Raw genomic sequence first — 17,615 nt, forward strand, 5'->3', positions numbered from 1 at the left:
CAGGTTGCCTGCAGAAAACTACAGGAAGGGGGTGGGGACTAAACCAGTTACCCAGTGGTGTCACTAGGGTTGGTGTCACCTGGTGTGGTAAAACATGGTGTGTGTGTCCCACCCCCCGTGTATCCTGCCCAGCGCAAAGCAGGCAGTGCACGGTCGCGGGGCGCACTCCACACCATTCCCTGAAAATGGTATAGTGGCAGGTTAGGGTGGTATAGGGCCAGTTGGGGTGGTACAGGGCAGGTTTGAGATCTATGCTGTGACTGTTTGCAGTACCTTGTAACATAGCTGCAGATGAAGACACAAGAGGCTGCTGTGTCCTCGCCTCTTTTTCCTCCTTCAGCCACGGTATCAGCTAGGGTAAAGAAGTCTATGGGAGGAGTGAAGGAGGCAGCCACTCCCCCAGCTCCGCCCACCAACCCCTGCTGAAGGATATATTGAAGATCCCCGAGGGTTCGCTTCACTGAATGGGGAGTGTTATAGGCAGCCTCCCTTGCACGGCTACGTGTCCTTGCACCGCTCCACTGCAGCTCTGCTAGTGCAAGCAATATAGTGCACTGTGTAGCGGCGGCCCCGGTGTCACCCTGTGCGGGCTGCTTCCCCCCCATAGCGACGCCACTGCAGTCACCCTCCACAAGGAGCGAGAGCAGCAGTGACTGGACTTTATTACTTTATTCCCACACAGTGACCAAGTTTCACACTGGATTGCTGCACAGATTTCGAAAAAATATACAAAGCACTCCAAGACTCTGACTCTTCTATATCTGGACAACATTTGCTAATCATGGACTTGTTTACAGAGGCGTAACTAGAAATCACAGGGCCCCATAGCAAAATGTTGTATGGGGCCCCCCCTGCAAACAGCCCCCCCCACAAAAAAAATGAACTAATGTCATTGAACAACAGATTACCACACCCATGTGGCACAGTACCCAGGCAACAGTTTATATTAATTTCGAACAAAAAAGTATGCAGTATACTGTATGCAGCCCCTGAAGGACACAAATTGCTGACCTCCATGCCTTCTAACCAGTTTCTGTTCTGAATAAACTTGTGTGTAAATACAAGACAAATAGGTGAGAAATAAGACAGCAATGATGAACAGTGACCCAGTGCCGAAAACTATGTCCCTTCACAGGTGCGCTCGAGCATTCTGCCCTGCCCACTCTGCTCTCTGCGCTTGCTGTATGCAGCTACATGTGTCAGGACAGGGCCAGACTCACGGGGCCCGGGAGGCTTAGCAGTAAACTTACATTCCTCATCCTCACCGCAGGGGCGGATCCAGAGTCTGGTCTCGGGAGGGGCACTGCCAGAAAATACTTTTTTTGGTGGCAGTTTATTTGGGAAATGGCTAGTGTTAACGCTTCAGTCATCCCGGCACCATGGTTATGTGTCAGGATGATTGTAGTCCATTATTTCTATTATTACATTGTTATATAAAATGAAATAGTTCAACTCACCATAATGCAGAATCAGTGGGAGCCCTGAGCGTGTCACTTGCACGTCGCCTGTCACCAGATGCAGATTGTCACTTGCCACGTCACCTGCCACAAGTTGCAGATTGTCACCTGCCACAAGTTGCGGATTGTCCACTTGCCACATCACCTACCACAAATTGTGGATTGTCACTCGCTACGTCGCCTGCCACAAGTTGCAGTTTGTCCACTTGCCACAAGTTGCGGATTGTCACTTGCCACGTCACCTGCCACACGTTGCAAATTGTCCACTTGCCACGTCACCTGCCACACATTGTGGATTGTCCACTCGCCACGCCACCTGCCACAAGTTGCAAATTGTCCACTTGCCACGTCACCTGCCACAAGTTTCGGGTTGTCCACTTGCCACATCGCCTGCCACAAGTTGCAGATTGTCATTTTCCTGCTAAGGTGGGGAATGGGGATTGTCACTTCCTGTGTCAATGTAGGGCGGGCGCCGGGCGGTGAGAGATGTCATCTCTCTGCTCCGCCACCCGCTGATTGGCCCGTCCACCCACTGAGCCTCCCAGCTGGCAGCTTCCCGTCCGCTCTCACCCGCCCGCTGAGCCACCCAGCAGCGCCCGCTTGCGCAGTCAGTCTGACTGCCGAGCAGACGGGCAGCTCGGCGGCTCACCTACCGCGCCGCAGTCACTTGCACGCCGACATACCGGGCCCCACTCTGCTGCGGGGACCCTAAGCGCCCGCGTGCGTCGTTATGACGGTAGTTCCGCCACTGCTTGTTTACTAGATGTGCTCTGCCTGTCAAATCGCAACACAGCCACGGCCCGCATGCCCCCATCCACCTGGAAGTGCCGTATCACGTACTAGGTGTGTGTGTGTGTGTGTGTGTGTGTGTGTGTGTGTGTGTGTCTATATCGATATATCTATCGATAGGTGTGGGGTTTTTTTGTTTAGTGTTACAAGGTCTACAATATGACATAGTTTAATTGGTTTTAATTCGTTTGGAGTTGGAGAGGACCTTCAACTCACCCAACCTTAGTTTTAACTGTGGAGGTTGATTTGTGCCCTCTTACATCTGTGATGTTTGTTAGTATCCACTGTAGTATTCCTCCTCTTGTGAATCCAGTAGGTTTAACAATCTGGCTAGGATGCATTAACATGTTTTTTATATTACCTTGGTGCTTTATGTGATTTGACCCTCTTCCTTCATTCTACACTATTGCTTATTTTATAGTGGCGTTGGATGTTACTTTGATGTTAGGTTACTTTCCCTCCCCACATAGAACTCAGAGCTTCTGTCTGGTTTTGACCTCAAGACAGAAACCTTTTGTCCTTCATAGCCATTCCTGATTGGGGTACCACAGTGGTGCAAGACTCTATACTAGCTTTTTAATTTTTGTTTATTATTTCTCGTTTACCTCTCTTCCCGGCCCCCCCCCCCCTTTTTTTTCTCTATTATGGGGGGCCCCCTGGAATGCTGCTACCATTCACCTGTGCTCATTCAATGCCAGTGGTTTGAATGAACCTGCTAAAAGATCACAAAAACGATACGAATTTCACAAATCCATGAGCTACATAAGGTTTTTTTTTTGTCCCCCCCCCCCAGAGACCTATTTTTTGCTCAAACCATATTCCCTTGTTGCGGAATAAATACTACCAGAGCTGGCTTCATAGCACTTATTTCCAATCGAAATCTAGAGGGGTGGCGATTGCTTTCCACAAGGTAAACTATACCTTTTTTTTTTAAATTTTTTTTTTAATTTTTTTATTTTTTTTTGATTCCTACTTGGACCCTGATGGGAGAGACTTGTTTTTGAAAATCTCTTAGCGGCAAAACATATACCCTGGCTAACACGTACATTCCTAACTTATACCATTCATTATCTCCATAAACTAATGGAATTAACTGAAGGGGTGATCCTTCTCGCTGGAGATTTTAATAGTGTCCTTAATCCTGCACTGGATACTGCCTCAGGCAGAAGCTTTTTCATACACCCAAATTAATAGACTGAGATTTCTAGCTCAGCATTACCTGATGGATGTATGGCGCATCCTCCACCCTCCGGACAGAGACTATTCCTTCTCCCGCATTGATTCTTTTTCATGTAAGTCATTATGCCTTAACATACCACCCTCAAAGTAGGATCAGCAACATATTGTGGTCTGATCATGCGCTGGTGTATTTGTCCCTTTCCCGACCTTATCTGACTGGACATGGAGACTGAACGACTTATTGTTGCAAGACGACCTGTGTTCTGCAGAAATTCGGTCCACTATTTTCAACTTCATCTCAGACCATGGTACTGACGATACCTCTGCCCTGATCCAGTGGGAGGCGTTAAAATGTGTTACATGGGGTCTTTATTAAACATGGCTCTAGACTTAAACAAAACTGTCCTTGTCCAGATTCAAGAGTTGTCACTTCAAATTGCTGACTTGGAACACTCCCCATAAACTTAACTAATCCTCGACTACACAACTTGCCTTATCTGACACTATATTTAAATTACTGTACCTGCTTTGAACAGAAGACATCATCAATTAGGGACAAAACACGTAAACTATTCTACACTGAGGTTAACATGCCAGGTAGGATGCTAGCCAGAGCCCTACATGCTAAGAATAGTATTGCTTCTATTCCCAAACGTAAACATCCTAATGGCCCGATTTTTCTCATCATCCCAAGAAAATGAATGCGCCTTTTTGTTCGTTTTATGCCACATCATATAATCTACCTACATGCCCTCCTAACATGTCATCAGAGACTTTTTCAATCCAAACTAGAAAACTATATCGCTCCCACAGCGCTGCCGACACTCTATGATTATGGTGCAAGATCTTGAGTGCCCATTTGAGGATGAACTTGAGCTTGCGATAGCCTCCCTTAAGCCTAATAAAAGCACGGGACTGGACGGTTACTTTGTTTCTATAAATCTTTTCAGGACTCCCTCCTATCGCTTATTACTAAAACATATAACTCTATCTTCCTGGTTCTCTTTTCCTGAGACAAGCCCTAGAAGCTCATGTTGTAGTATTACCTAATTTAGGGAAAGTGGCAGTTATTGTCCTATTTCGTTCACTAATATTGACATTCTTTTATACTCTAAATTATTGGCCAATCGTCTCTTGCCATTGATACCTAGCCTGATCCATCTTGACCAAGTGGGGTTTACCCCTGAGAGGGAGGCCAGGGATGACCTCCTTAAAACCATTACCCTGATGGGCTATGCCAAAAAGTGCCAAATCCGAACTTGCTTTATCTTGGTCGATGCCGAAAAGGCTTTAGACCAGGTTCATTGGCAATTCCTTGAGCATGCTTCAGCAAGTGGGCCTTGGGTCTTACATGCTATGCATTCCAGGCTCTCTATGGAAACCCCACAGCGCGGATTCTCTCTAATGGCCTACTATCAGACCTGATCGAGAGTCGTAATGGAACATGCCAGTGATGCCCTCTTTCACTACTATTTCACCACTATTATACATACTCGCTATGGAACATGTTGCCATAGGACAAAATCCTAATATTCATGGTCTTTCTATCGGCCAACCTCATTATAAATTGTCTCTCTATGCAGACGACCTCCTATTATGTTTCTAATCCTCATGTTTCTATGCCAGCCATTGTCAAGGCATTCACGGAGTTTGGCTTAGTAAGTAACTTCAAAGTCAATTATGATTAAAACTGAGGCCCTCGACATATCCTTACCCAAGACTACGTTATCCCAAGTCCAATCTACATTGTGTTTTAAATGGCAGAAAAAGGCTATTAATTACCTAGAAATCTAAATTCCTACCTCCTTGTCTACCCCGGCGGATTTCAATTACAACCCCTAGCGTGGACGACTTATACTTGTCTTAAATCCTATGATAAACCATACATTTCTTGATTTGGCCGTATGAATGTCGTCAAGATGGACATCTTGCCTAAATTTCTAAACATCTTCCAAGAGATCCCTGTATCCCCTCCGCAAGGTTTCTTCCAAACGATCAGTAGGGCTATTTGTAACTTTATATGGCGACATAAGAGGCCTAGGATTGGCTTTAACATTTTAGCGCTACCTAAGATCAGAGGAGGTGTTGCTCTTTCTAAGCTCTTATACTTTCATGCAGTATCCCTAGTCAAGATAATTGATTGGTATCATGGTAAATCCACCAAGTTATGGACGTCATTGGAAAACGACCTAATACCCCACCGACCTCACATCTCTACCATGGACAGACCCGATACAAGGACCCCCCCCCCCCCCCCACCACTGACCTAATGATCCTATTGACTTTCACTACGCTGCGATTTTGGGACAGTTGCCTTATGGCACACTTCAGGCGCTTTCACGCTAAAAAAACCTGAAAATCTCACGAAACCTATTTAACTGTAGCGCCACCATATTTTCAGGCCTTGTGTGTCGAGCCTGTTTCTAGCGGACTATTGGTTAATTGGAACCCAATTATTATGCTCATTTTACTGTGCCTTAGTGACCTGTATTTTTTCGTAATTATACGATACGTTGTTTTCTTATTCATATTACGATCTTAATGTCTACTTGTTCATCCATTGGAATTGGATTAATACTCATGTTTTCGCTCTATATTGTTTAAAGTGGTTGTAAAGCCACAAACCCCCCCCCAAAAAAAAACTGCAAGCCAAAGCCATAATGCGTTAGTAGCATACTAGCGCATTATGAATTACTCACCTTAGACCAAACCCCCCGCAGCATTCCCAGTACACAGCTATGGCCGGCGACGTCACTCCCAGAGTTACTTCCGGGTATCGCGGGCTCCGGTGCTGTGATTGGCCGGAGCCGTGATGACATTACTCACACGCGGGAGGCGCCGGTAACGGCGCACTAGCTCATGCAACAGCATGAACGTGCCATTGCTTCAGTGTGCATGTCCTGATGACTTCGGCACATGCTGATACAGGGAATATCTCCTAATCCGTGTAGGTTTAGGAGATATTCGGGGTAGCTACAAGTAAGCCGCCTTATAGGCTTACCTGTAGTAAAAAAGTGAATTGTAAGGGTTTACAACCACTTTAACATTGTTTGTTTGAAACTTATTAAAAACAGATTCAACTAAGTGTAAAGTTAATAAATTGGGCTTTAGATTTCAGCACTTAATATCATACACATTATGTCTTTAAAAAAACGTTTGGTAAAATCAGTTATAAGTGTAGCGGTACCCTTGTAGGGGCTGCTGGTAGTTGTGGTCCGCCTCTCACCCTGCACAGCCAGGCACACAAATTATCTGACAATCAGTAGTCAAGGAGCAGCCCTTGTGCTTTTTTTTTTTTTTTTTTTTTTTATGTTTTATTGAGGGGATTTAACTTGGATGGGAATAGGGTAGATATGGGATGCCCATTTGATTTGTAAAAGCAATAGGGACTGCAATATATACACCTCCGGTATATACAACTTCCTCTCTTCTACCTCCAGCACAAACTTGCTTGTAGAACTACATCTCCCAGGACCAGCTAGCACTGAATTGCAGGCCTAAAACTGGCTCAGACAGGCCCAAAGAAAATGCCCTTTGCAGGCAGGGTCCGCGAGCCTCTATGTAGCAAAAATGGTAGTCCTAGTGCCAGCTGCCCCACGTGGCTACTGATCCCAGTACCACCACTTAAGGCACTGCCAGTCCTCCTGGCTGCAGCTGCCTCTTTCCACTGCCTGTGCCACCATAGTCCTCCTTACTGACTCTGCACCCATTCCAGACTGCTTGCTCCCAGTCCCCTCAGGCGTGCTCCCAGTCCTCCTGACCATGTGTCACTCACCAGCCATCTTGGCTGCACCTTGTAGTTCCTCCTGAAGACTTTCCTGGCAGCGTTCTGCTGTCCCCTCCTTGCTCCCGTGCCTCCTGTCCAGGACACCTCCGCTGGTTGTAGGAAGGTCCCATCCGAGCCCAGGCCCAACCCCCCCAGACTGGGGAGCTCCCTCAAAGGCCGACGACAGCCTAACACTCCATTTCCAGCTTCCGCCTGAACAACTCCTCCCCAGCTGGGCTGACCCTGAGTATTTGAGGAGGCCTGCCCCCTGCCAATCCAAGTTGGGGATTGATCAGGGCCCTCGGAATACTCCAGACCTCTCCACCTCATCTCTTCCCCTATCTTTTCAGAAGGTTCCAGCACGTTCTGGAAAAAGTGGGAGGTCTCAGTGATGCTGGGGGTGTGTTATCCAGCTCTCCCTGGATTTTTGCCAACCCAGAAACAAAAACAAGCAGGCCTGGCTGCCAGCCAAGTCTGCGTAAATTTGCCTACACTGACTAAAAAAACTCTCGCACGCCTAGCATACTAGAGGGACCTACACAAGTATATATTGACAGCTGTCCACTATGGTAATTAAAATATATAATCAATAAATCATACACACGCCAGAGTTGACAAGCTTTGAGCTGGTGTTGATAAATTGCTGCCTGTATTATGGGTCCATTCTGTTTGCAGTTGAGATTCTATTGAGAATACTTTGTTGTTTTGTTTTTTTTCATACAGCCCAGAGCAGATCCCATTCCCATCTGTAGTTTCTGTCTTGGGACAAAGGAATCCAACCGGGAGAAGAAACCTGAAGAGTTGATCTCCTGTGCTGACTGTGGGAGCAGTGGTAAGTTGGCTTTTATAACGTTTGCCTTCAAAGTAATGTCTGGTGTTCTCATTTTTAATCACATGTACATTCAAGTATATTCAAACACTGTAAAAAAAAAAGGTACCTTTTGAGGAGAGATGCACCACTACTGCCACCACCACCACTCATGTAACCCATAAGCAGTATTTTTAAATTGATTGCTGGAGCCATGCAGTCCACACTCCTACGTTTTTGTACAGATCTATGAGAAACTGTGGGAAAGTTTACACAGGTCACTGCTTACAGTCACTATCTACTGCTGAAATATGTTTGCTCTGTACTGTACACAAGCTATTTACTACATGTCAAAACTCGCCCACTTATTTTCTTTTTAAAAAAGTCATTATTCTACTCAAACATTTTAACAACTCTCTCTCCAGAAAATTAACCTCATTGGTGGTTCAGTGATTTGCCATTGCTTAAATAAAAATCATCTATATCCTCTAACCAAAGCACTTAGGGAAGTACTCTCTCTGGAATATTGCAGCCACTTTGCATTGCGCTTATCACAAAACTGTCTTGTGATCTGCAATGCCACTTCTACATCCAAAAGTGGTATAAGGAGCTTTAGAGCTCACTCTTTATTATCGCCTTACTCACTGGAGAGGACACGGTTATTTGTGTACTGCCTGGGAATTGTAGGAGACATTGCTACAGTAATACCAAACTAGTACACTACCAGTGAAGTTAGTTTGTAGGACATCTTTCATTAAAATGTTCTCCACTATATTTCTAAATGAAAAGTGACTTTTTACATTTTTTTTTCTCTCAATAGACCTACAGTTGTGTGAAAGTATTTGCCCCCTTTCTGATTTTTTAAAAAAAATTTTTTGCCTATTTGTCACACTTAAATGACTCAGATCATCAAAGTAATTTTATTATTAAAACAAAAAGAGGTGCAGCGCTAATTTCGCAAAATAAATATTCCCAAAGAAAAATCACCAAACAAGAATATTGACAGTATATATACAAATGTGCAAATTAAAAGTGTTGGATAAGGAATATCCCACCTATTAGTGCAAAAGTGTCACACTAACGCAAAATTGACAATATAAATAAAAAGTTCATAATAATTGACCACAGTGAAAAACATAACCGAGATCCAGATTTTACACTATGGAGCCTCTATCTCTTTTTCTGCCATGTATATACATCATTATGGTATGAGGAGAGTCTGGAATATTGAGAGCCCCAAGGAGTTCTTGGAGATTGCTGTATCATCTCTATTTCAGGTCCATCTGCTGTGCCCCGTAAGGATTCCTTTTACACAGGCTTTCCCTGACCCTCTGTAGTGGGGGGTCGTGGGCTTCTGGTAAGCAGCTACCCCTTATACATTGGTGGTGGATTCCCTTCACAAGTTTACTCAACACTTTGAAGACACTATTTCAGTATTTGTACTTATTTAATGGGGATTATGTTTTGGCCCCTCTGGTATCACTCCTTTGTGGTCAATTATTATGAACTTTTTATTTACGTTATTGTCAAATTTGCGTTAGTGTGACACTTGTGCACTAATAGGTGGGATATTCCTTATCCAACACTTTTAATTTGCACATTTTTGTATATATTTTTTTGGGATTGATTGCTCATTTGATTTGTCAGTGTATGACTATATCAATTGCATAATTACTGCTCACCAGATTTACCAGTGCATATTCATACCACTTTCATAATCTTTTTGTTCTATAGCGCGATTCTAGGTCTTTCCAATTTTTATACTGTGTTTGTTATTCAGGAGAGTCGCTGCTGGTTTTGCATTTCACCCACTGATCAATGTGTATGGGTTATAAGTTATTATTTATCATAGCACAGTTTGATTTTTCTCTTTTTTTTTTTTTTTTTTAAGAATATTGACAACCTGAAAAGGTGAAAGCATTCTAATAAATGAAAACTAATGTGAAGTACCGATTCTGGAACTATTTTTAAATTCCGGTATACGGGTCAGTAAGAAATGGTGTATAGGATGTCATTAATACTGTCATTCAAAACAACATAAACTAGAAAAGGTACAATTTCTGGGGAAATTGTGAAAGTGTTCTTGCCTCTACAACTGGAGTGGGCGGAGTAACTGGGTGCAGTGGGCGGAGTAACTGTGAAAAGTGTTAAAAAGCTTAGTATTTTAAAAAGTATAAATAGTAGTAAAACAGTTGAAGTCCCATCATTAGCTGAAAGAGCTGAACATTTTTTTCAAAAATTATTTTTTTTTAATGATTTTTTTTTTTCAAAAATAATTTTATTTTCAAAAATGAATTTTTTTGGTTCAAAATTTTTTTTTTCTTTAAAATAAATTTTTTTTTTCAAAAATATTTTTTTTTTTTTTCAAAAATATTTTTTTTTCTCAATAATATATTTTTTTTTTCAAAAATTATTTTTTTTTTTCAAAAATATTTTTTTTTTTACATGGGGTGGTCATAATGTTTTGGCTGATCATGGGGTGGTCATTATGTTTTGGCTGATCATGGGGATGTCAGCTTTTGTCACTTCCCACTCTAGTTTTGAACATTTCGCCATTCATTCCTATGGGACCAATTTCGCCGCAAAAAAGTCATTTCGTGGACCATTCGGCAAAACATTCCACAAAGTAATAACACACCAATCGGGAACAATCCGCTCGTTTCGGTATATTATTTGTCTCTGTAGTGTGAAAACTGTGGGAGGGGTCTACAAGCATTATCAAGTCTAGCAGATGAAGTCACATGCATTTGGAGTGTCTCAGCATCTTGTGTTTACAACCACTGTTTCCTAGCAACGCTCATGCCCTGTTTATGCTTCCCAAATACTGCTTCATCAAAACTGCCCCATCAGAATTACCCCATCAAAACTGCCCCATCATATTCCTCTATTATAAATCAGTACATGGTGTGTCTGTCCCCTCCCCCGGGCTCTGTAATCAGCTGAGATGCTCCAGCCACCTTCCCCCCTGTGTATAACAGAAGCTTTGGTAACCATGGCAACAAAACAAACACTAACAGTACACTCTGATTAATGGCTAAAATTTCCTGAAATGACCTCTAAACAAATGGCCGTATTTTAAAAACTATACATCCTACAGCGAAGATCTTTATATTGTGAGAATCACAAGACCCAGACCTAGATTTTGATGTATAGTATGTCTCTGAAATATTAAAAATGAAGGCACAGTCGCAGTTTAGAAATTGCCCTTCAAATTTGGAGGGGGCTAGAGTGTAGTTTCAATGAATGTCAATGGACGGCGTGAGTTGCAAACAAATGGTCATATTGTGAAAACTATCAGGACTATGGCTTAGCCGTGGACATGTTTAGTGGCAGCAGGGATAGCTGAACGTTTTGATATAAGATTTGTGTAGGTGGGCTTGAAAATGAGGGAGTGGCGGCAGTTTAGAAATCATGTTCTGATTTTCCAGCTTTTGTCATCTCCCACTCTAGTTTCCCCATTCATTCCTATGGGACCAATTTCGCCGCAAAAACGACGATATTTCGTGAACCATTCGGCGAAACGTTCCACAAAGTAATAGCACACCATTCGGGAACAATCCGCACGTTTCGGTATATTACTTGTCTATGTAGTGTAAAAACTGTGGGAGGAGTTAGGGTGGTAAATTTGGCTATAATAATAAGAATAATATATATGTGAGATAACAGTAAGTGGTCTTGCTATGCAAGAACACTTAATAAAACCTATATAAAAGTGTACATGTAAAAGTTACCATATAAAATGGACGTTAGGTGATAAAAAATCTCAACCATAAGTGCAAACAATCCAGATATAAGTAACTCTAGATCCAAAATTATATTGAAAGTAATCTCCAGATCATATGTGAAAACCAGTATAAATAGGAAAACTAAGGCAAAGTCCAATGTGAACATTAATTGAGTCCCAATAGTCTTGAAAAGAAATTAGCCAGTGAATAATGCAACAGAGCAAATGGTGATGTAAGGATCCCTCATCCAGAGAAGCGGAGCGGGCGAAGTGAGTATATAATCTCCTTACCGACTGAAAAGACCAATATGTTGGTCTCACCAAGCCCAGGGAAATCGGTCTCCCAAAAACCTATAGGTCATCTGAGAATGCTGGATCTATATCACTCAAAGACATAAAAACAAAAAGGGGCTCCATAGTGTAGCATTTGAGTACAAAATTTATTGAGCTCAAAAAGGATTGCACTTACAAGAAGCAGCTGTATGAGCGCGGAAAATCACACAACAGAGTAGATCCGAACAACAGCATCTCCCGAGGCTTCCTTCGCTCGCTGTCTGCTACAAACCATCGCCTCCGAAGAGGAAAAGCGTGATGACGTCAGGGATGCAGGCTCCTCCCTACGTGTTTCGTCACTAGCGGACGTCATCTGGGGATTGGCTGCAATAGCTGAGTCATCACGCAAATGCTTTATATAGTGCCTCAGGGCTGTTAGGGCACTTATGATGGAAGTGTATAGACAACGCCATTTTGACTAATGGCATGCCCAAAATAACGGAACGTAATAAGGAAGCTGTGGAGACCTAAATAAATACCAGTGCCATCTAGTGGCTAAAAAGGATATCCGCGTAATAAATCAATGAAGGCAACAGCGGAGAGCAGGCATCAGAAGCCACGCAAGACACCGGATGTGGGATTACAATAAATGCAAGGGGACAAATTAAAATACATATGATCATATGTAAAATTAGATTAATGCAAAACCTAAAGGTAGAGATAACAAGTTATAGTAAAATTATTAATATTAAACAAGCTCAAACAATTATCTCCTCCTTGTCAAAAAATATTAAAAATAAACCATTTATTAAAATTACAAATACAAGTTAAATTTATAAAATTAGATAGAAATAAAAATGTATAAAAGTGTAATAAAAGGAAAAGCAAGACAAACGAATTCTAGGCATTGTTAAGGAAACAATTTATGTCCCAATCTACATTTAGGCCAAAGGGTGCATAAGAGCTCATATTAAAAATCCACTTAGTTTCAAGCCAAGATACAGACCTGATCTTATTAGTACCCCCCCCCCCCCCCAATGGGGCTGAATTTTTGTCAATGGCTAAGAACAGGGTACCTTTGATCTTCTTATCATGATGCTTGGCATAATGCCTAGAAAGGTTATGCTTAGTGAAACCACGTTTGATATTCCCTACATGTTCTTCCAAACTTGCATGTACAGCTCTTTTAGTTCGCCCAATATATTGTTTTGAACATGGGCACTGGATTAGATATACTACACATTCCGTAGAACATGTAATAAAAGACTCTATGTTATAGGATCTATTTGTCGAAGTAGAGTCAAGTGTCTCACATTTTCTCCCCCTGATGGAATTAACCTGGCAGATATTACATTTCCTGCAGGGAGAAAATCCTTTCATCATTTGAAAGAAAGAGATCCTTTTAGGGGGATCAACAACGTTAGGAGCGATACTATGGCGTAGAGAGGGACCTCCTCTATAGATGACTACCGGTCGGTCTGGGATGACTGGACCTAAAATCTTATCACTTTTCAATATATTCCAATGTTTGTTGAAAATCTTCTTCACAGAATAATGTTGATTGGAATATCTAGTGACCATAGAATAACCAAATTTGTCATCTTAGGTTTGATTTACTCTCCAAGGGCCATTAATCATATGGTCTCTATCAAAATCTCTTAACGCTTTTAATGATCTCGCCTATATCCTTCTCCTTATAGCCCTTATCCAAGAATCTAGTCTTTAAGACTAAGGCTTGTTGTTGGTAATCAGAGATTTAGCTACAATTACGTCTTTGGAATTGGCCTTTAGGTACTGCACTAAGCCATGCTGGATGATGACAGCTAGTTAATGGGATAAAAGCATTGCAGTCAGTCTCCTTGAAGTAGGTGGTGGTAGCCAAATGCCCATCTCTGACAAAGATGTTAAGGTCAATGAAAAGGGATCCATGACTCACTCGCTTCAAACTGCAAGGAGATACTTCTATCATTGGAATTGAGTTTTGCAAAGAATGCCTCTAGGGAGGGTAAATCAACCTCCCATAGGAGGAGAACATCATCAATGTACCTTTTTCAAAGGCACAGTTCACTTGGGGGATTCGTGTCTATTACCTCCTGTTCCCACCGAGCCATGAACAAGTTCGCCAGGCTCGGGGCGAATTTAGCGCCCATAGCAACGCCACGCGTTTGTAGAAAGAAATTACCCCAAACCATAAATAATTGTGGCTTGTTGCAAAAATCGAGAGATCTACAATGAAGTCCCGCTGTAAAGTTGTCAAAGTATGATCCTGTTCTAAATAGAATTTGACCTCCTCTAAGCCCTGTTGATGGGATATGACAGTATATAAAGAGGCCACATCAGCTGTCGCACCAAAGGTTGTAAAAATTCATCCACATATCTGCCAATTCTGGCTGTTACAGAGTCGATACCGCTAATGATAGGGCGGACAGGGGGTTTGGACAGACTCTTGTGGATTTTGGGCAAGTAGTATATGACTCGTATTCTCGGCGCAGAAGGTATGAGATATGCTTTTTCTTTTTTGACAATACCCAACTGAAAACCTGTCAACTAGACAAAAGGTCTCTTTTTTTTTTTTTTTTTTTTTTTTTTTTATATTTGTAGGGTTTGAGACCAATTGGGTGTATGTCTGCTTGTCCAATAAAAGCCTCTTCATCTCTTCCAAATCACTTTTATTTAAAATAACAATGCCCCCACCCTTGTCTGCGGGGCGTAAAATATCGTTACGTGCACAAATCTGTTTCATACTCTCTTGAAAATCGTTATTACCATTAGATCTGGGTGTTTTGAGAGCCACTAGATCCTTTACTACCATTTCTTTAAAGATTTGAACATACAGGGCCACAAACTCAGAGGGTGGAGGCTCACCCAAATTATTCTCAACCCGAGAATTAACGTTAGGTGTTCTACTTGTCGTCAGAGTATGGGATCTGTTAGTACCAACTAGTTGGCTCAGATTGCCTGTGGGATTAAGCAAGAGATATCTTTTGATACTCATCTCACGGATGAACTTATGGACGTCAATAAATGTCTCAAATTTGTTGAGTGCACGGGGGGGTGTGAATTTCAGTCCCTGATTAAGAACTCTTTGTTCACCTTGAGAAAGTTTAACAGAGCTCAAATTAAAAACACCACTAATATTTATCGTTTTCTTTTCTTTGGACCTGATCCTACTCCCCCCTCTGACACCTCTCTTTCTTTGTGCCCATGGGAGAAAAACGGGACTGTTCCATTCGTCCAAAGGAGACTCCAGTTGATCTTGTCTCGATAATTAGAAAGGGGAGCAAATCTATTTTGAAGAGGAATTTGATTACCCCTAGGTGTCTGTCTGTTATAACCCATTTGATTACCTCTAGGGGTTTGTCTGTTGACACCCCTACTATAGCTGTCAGAATAGTATCTAGGGTCACCTCTATATTCCCTTGGTCTTTGATGGTCATAATCGCCAACATAAGGTGTTCTTGGCGGATGGAGACTACCCGTTCAGAGATACTCTGCTGGCGAAAATGATTACCACCATTTTTATAATTATTTTTATTTTTATTACACTTAACAGGGATATAGCCTCTCTGATTATTCTGAGCTCTCTGGCCACTTTGTTAGAACTTATGTTGTGTGACATATCAGGTAACGGTACATCAGAGGATGAGAGAGGAAGAGACTGTGTAGGTGCAGATGTGGGGTACAAAACTCCCTCATCGGCTTCCATAGGGTCATCCACCTTAATCTGCCATTTGAAAACCACCTTATTGGAATAATCAGCAAGATCACCATTATATTTCTTCTTTTTCTTGATTTTTTGATCATGATCTTCTTTTTCAAGAAAAAGTCTCAAATGGTCAGATTTTTGTTTGTAGAAAGCCTGTTCCTTATAAGGCCCCAGTTTATTTTTTACCAAGGTGATTTCATCATTAAGAGATTTGAGCTTATTGCGTTTTTTGTCCAATAGAAATTTAAGAAAACTGACACCAATTTCATTGAAATATAAAAACCGCCCTTCCAGGTCATTTTCACCTTTTTTGGGGGGGCACTTCCCACCTCAAGCTACGTGGTACCACTTTTTGTGCAACATATAGCTCAAGGTAAGCCACATCCAAACCGGCGTGCAACTTGGAGACCAGCAAATTTTTGAGCCTGAGAAACTATCCGCCTATTTCATCGGATTGCTCAATATTCCCATCAAAGACCCCTTCAGTATTAATATTATGCTGGGGTCTATAATCAAATATGTCCATGATGACCTTCAGCTGCAACGTTTTATTATTACACAAAGATAACCTGAGTAAATACAAAATGCAGTTTTTAATTGGTTTCATTTATTACGGCAAAAAAGCTGTCCAAACCTGCCTGGCTTTATGTGAAAAAGGAATTGCCCCCTAAAACTAGTAACTGGTTGTGCGACCCTTGGCGTCAACAACTGCAATCAAGCATTTGCGATAACTGGCAATGAGTCTTTCACATTGCCGTGGAGCAATTTTGGCCCACTCTTCTTTGCAGAATTGGAGGGTTTTAATTGGAGGGTTTTCCAGCATGAACGGCCTGTGTAAGGTCATGATACAGCAACTCAATCGGATTTAAGTCCAGGCTTTGACTAGGCCAGTCCAAAACCTAAATTTTGCTTTGTTTGAACCATTTGGAGGTGGACTTGCTGTTGTGTTTTGGATCATTGTCCTGCTGCATAACCCAAGTGCACTTGAGATTGAGGTCACAAACTAAAAGCCGGTTCAATCAATTTATGGTAAGTTGTCCTAGTCCTGAAGCTGCAAAGCAGCCCCAGACCATCACGCTACCACCATGTCTGACTGTTGGTATGATGTTCTTGTTATGAAATGCTGTATTAGTTTTATGCCAGATATAACGGGACACATACCTTCCAAAAAGTGTAGTTTTTGTCACATCGGTCCACAGAATATTTTCCTAAAAGTCTTGGGGATAATCAAGATGTTTTTTTGGTAAATGTGAGATGAGCCTTTGTGTTCATTTTGGTCAGCAGTGGCTTTGAAACTCTCCCATGGATGCCATTTTTGCCCAGTCTCTTTCTTCTTGTTGAATCATGAACACTGATCTTACCTAAGGCCTGAAGTTCTTTAGATGATGTTCTGGGTTCTTTGACCTCCTGGAGGAGTCGCCGTCATGCTCTTGGAGTAATTTTTGTAGACCGGCCACTCCTGGGAAGGTTCACCACTGTTCCAAGTTATCTCCATTTGTGGATAATGGCTCGCCCCATGGTTCACTGCAGTTTTAAAGCCTTAGAAATGGCTTGGAAACCCTTCCTAGACAATACATGTACATTACTTCTAATCTGTTCTTGAATTTTTATACATTGTGGCATGTGTGGCTTTTTGTGATCTGTTAGCATGCTTGACTTTGTCAGACAGCTACTATTTTTGTGATTTCGTGATTCAACAGGTCTGGAAGTAATCAGGCCTGGGTGTGGCAAGAGAAATTTAACTTGGCTTTCCAAAAAATTGTGGTTAATCACAGTTCATTCATGATTCAGCATGGGCGGGGGCAATTACTTTTTCACATAGGGCCAGGCAGGTTTGAACAGCTTTTTTCCCTTATTAAATGAAATAATAGTTTTAAAAACTGCATCTTGGATTTACTCGGGTTATCTTTGTG

General features: G+C 42.1%; 1 protein-coding gene across 5 annotated transcripts in view; it reads left to right on the forward strand.

The window, feature by feature from the left end:
* KAT6B (lysine acetyltransferase 6B) overlaps positions 1-17,615 on the forward strand; it is a 228,609-nt gene that overhangs the window by 71,763 nt on the left and 139,231 nt on the right. For all 5 annotated transcript variants that reach the window (XM_073596770.1, XM_073596768.1, XM_073596772.1 and 2 more), the window contains one exon: positions 7,915-8,023. In XM_073596770.1, coding sequence (XP_073452871.1) covers positions 7,915-8,023 — 109 coding nt within the window. The remainder of the gene's footprint in view (positions 1-7,914; positions 8,024-17,615) is intronic.

Source organism: Aquarana catesbeiana, linkage group LG08 (genome assembly GCF_042186555.1).
Source record: "Aquarana catesbeiana isolate 2022-GZ linkage group LG08, ASM4218655v1, whole genome shotgun sequence".
NCBI classification, from domain to species: Eukaryota; Metazoa; Chordata; class Amphibia; order Anura; family Ranidae; genus Aquarana; species Aquarana catesbeiana.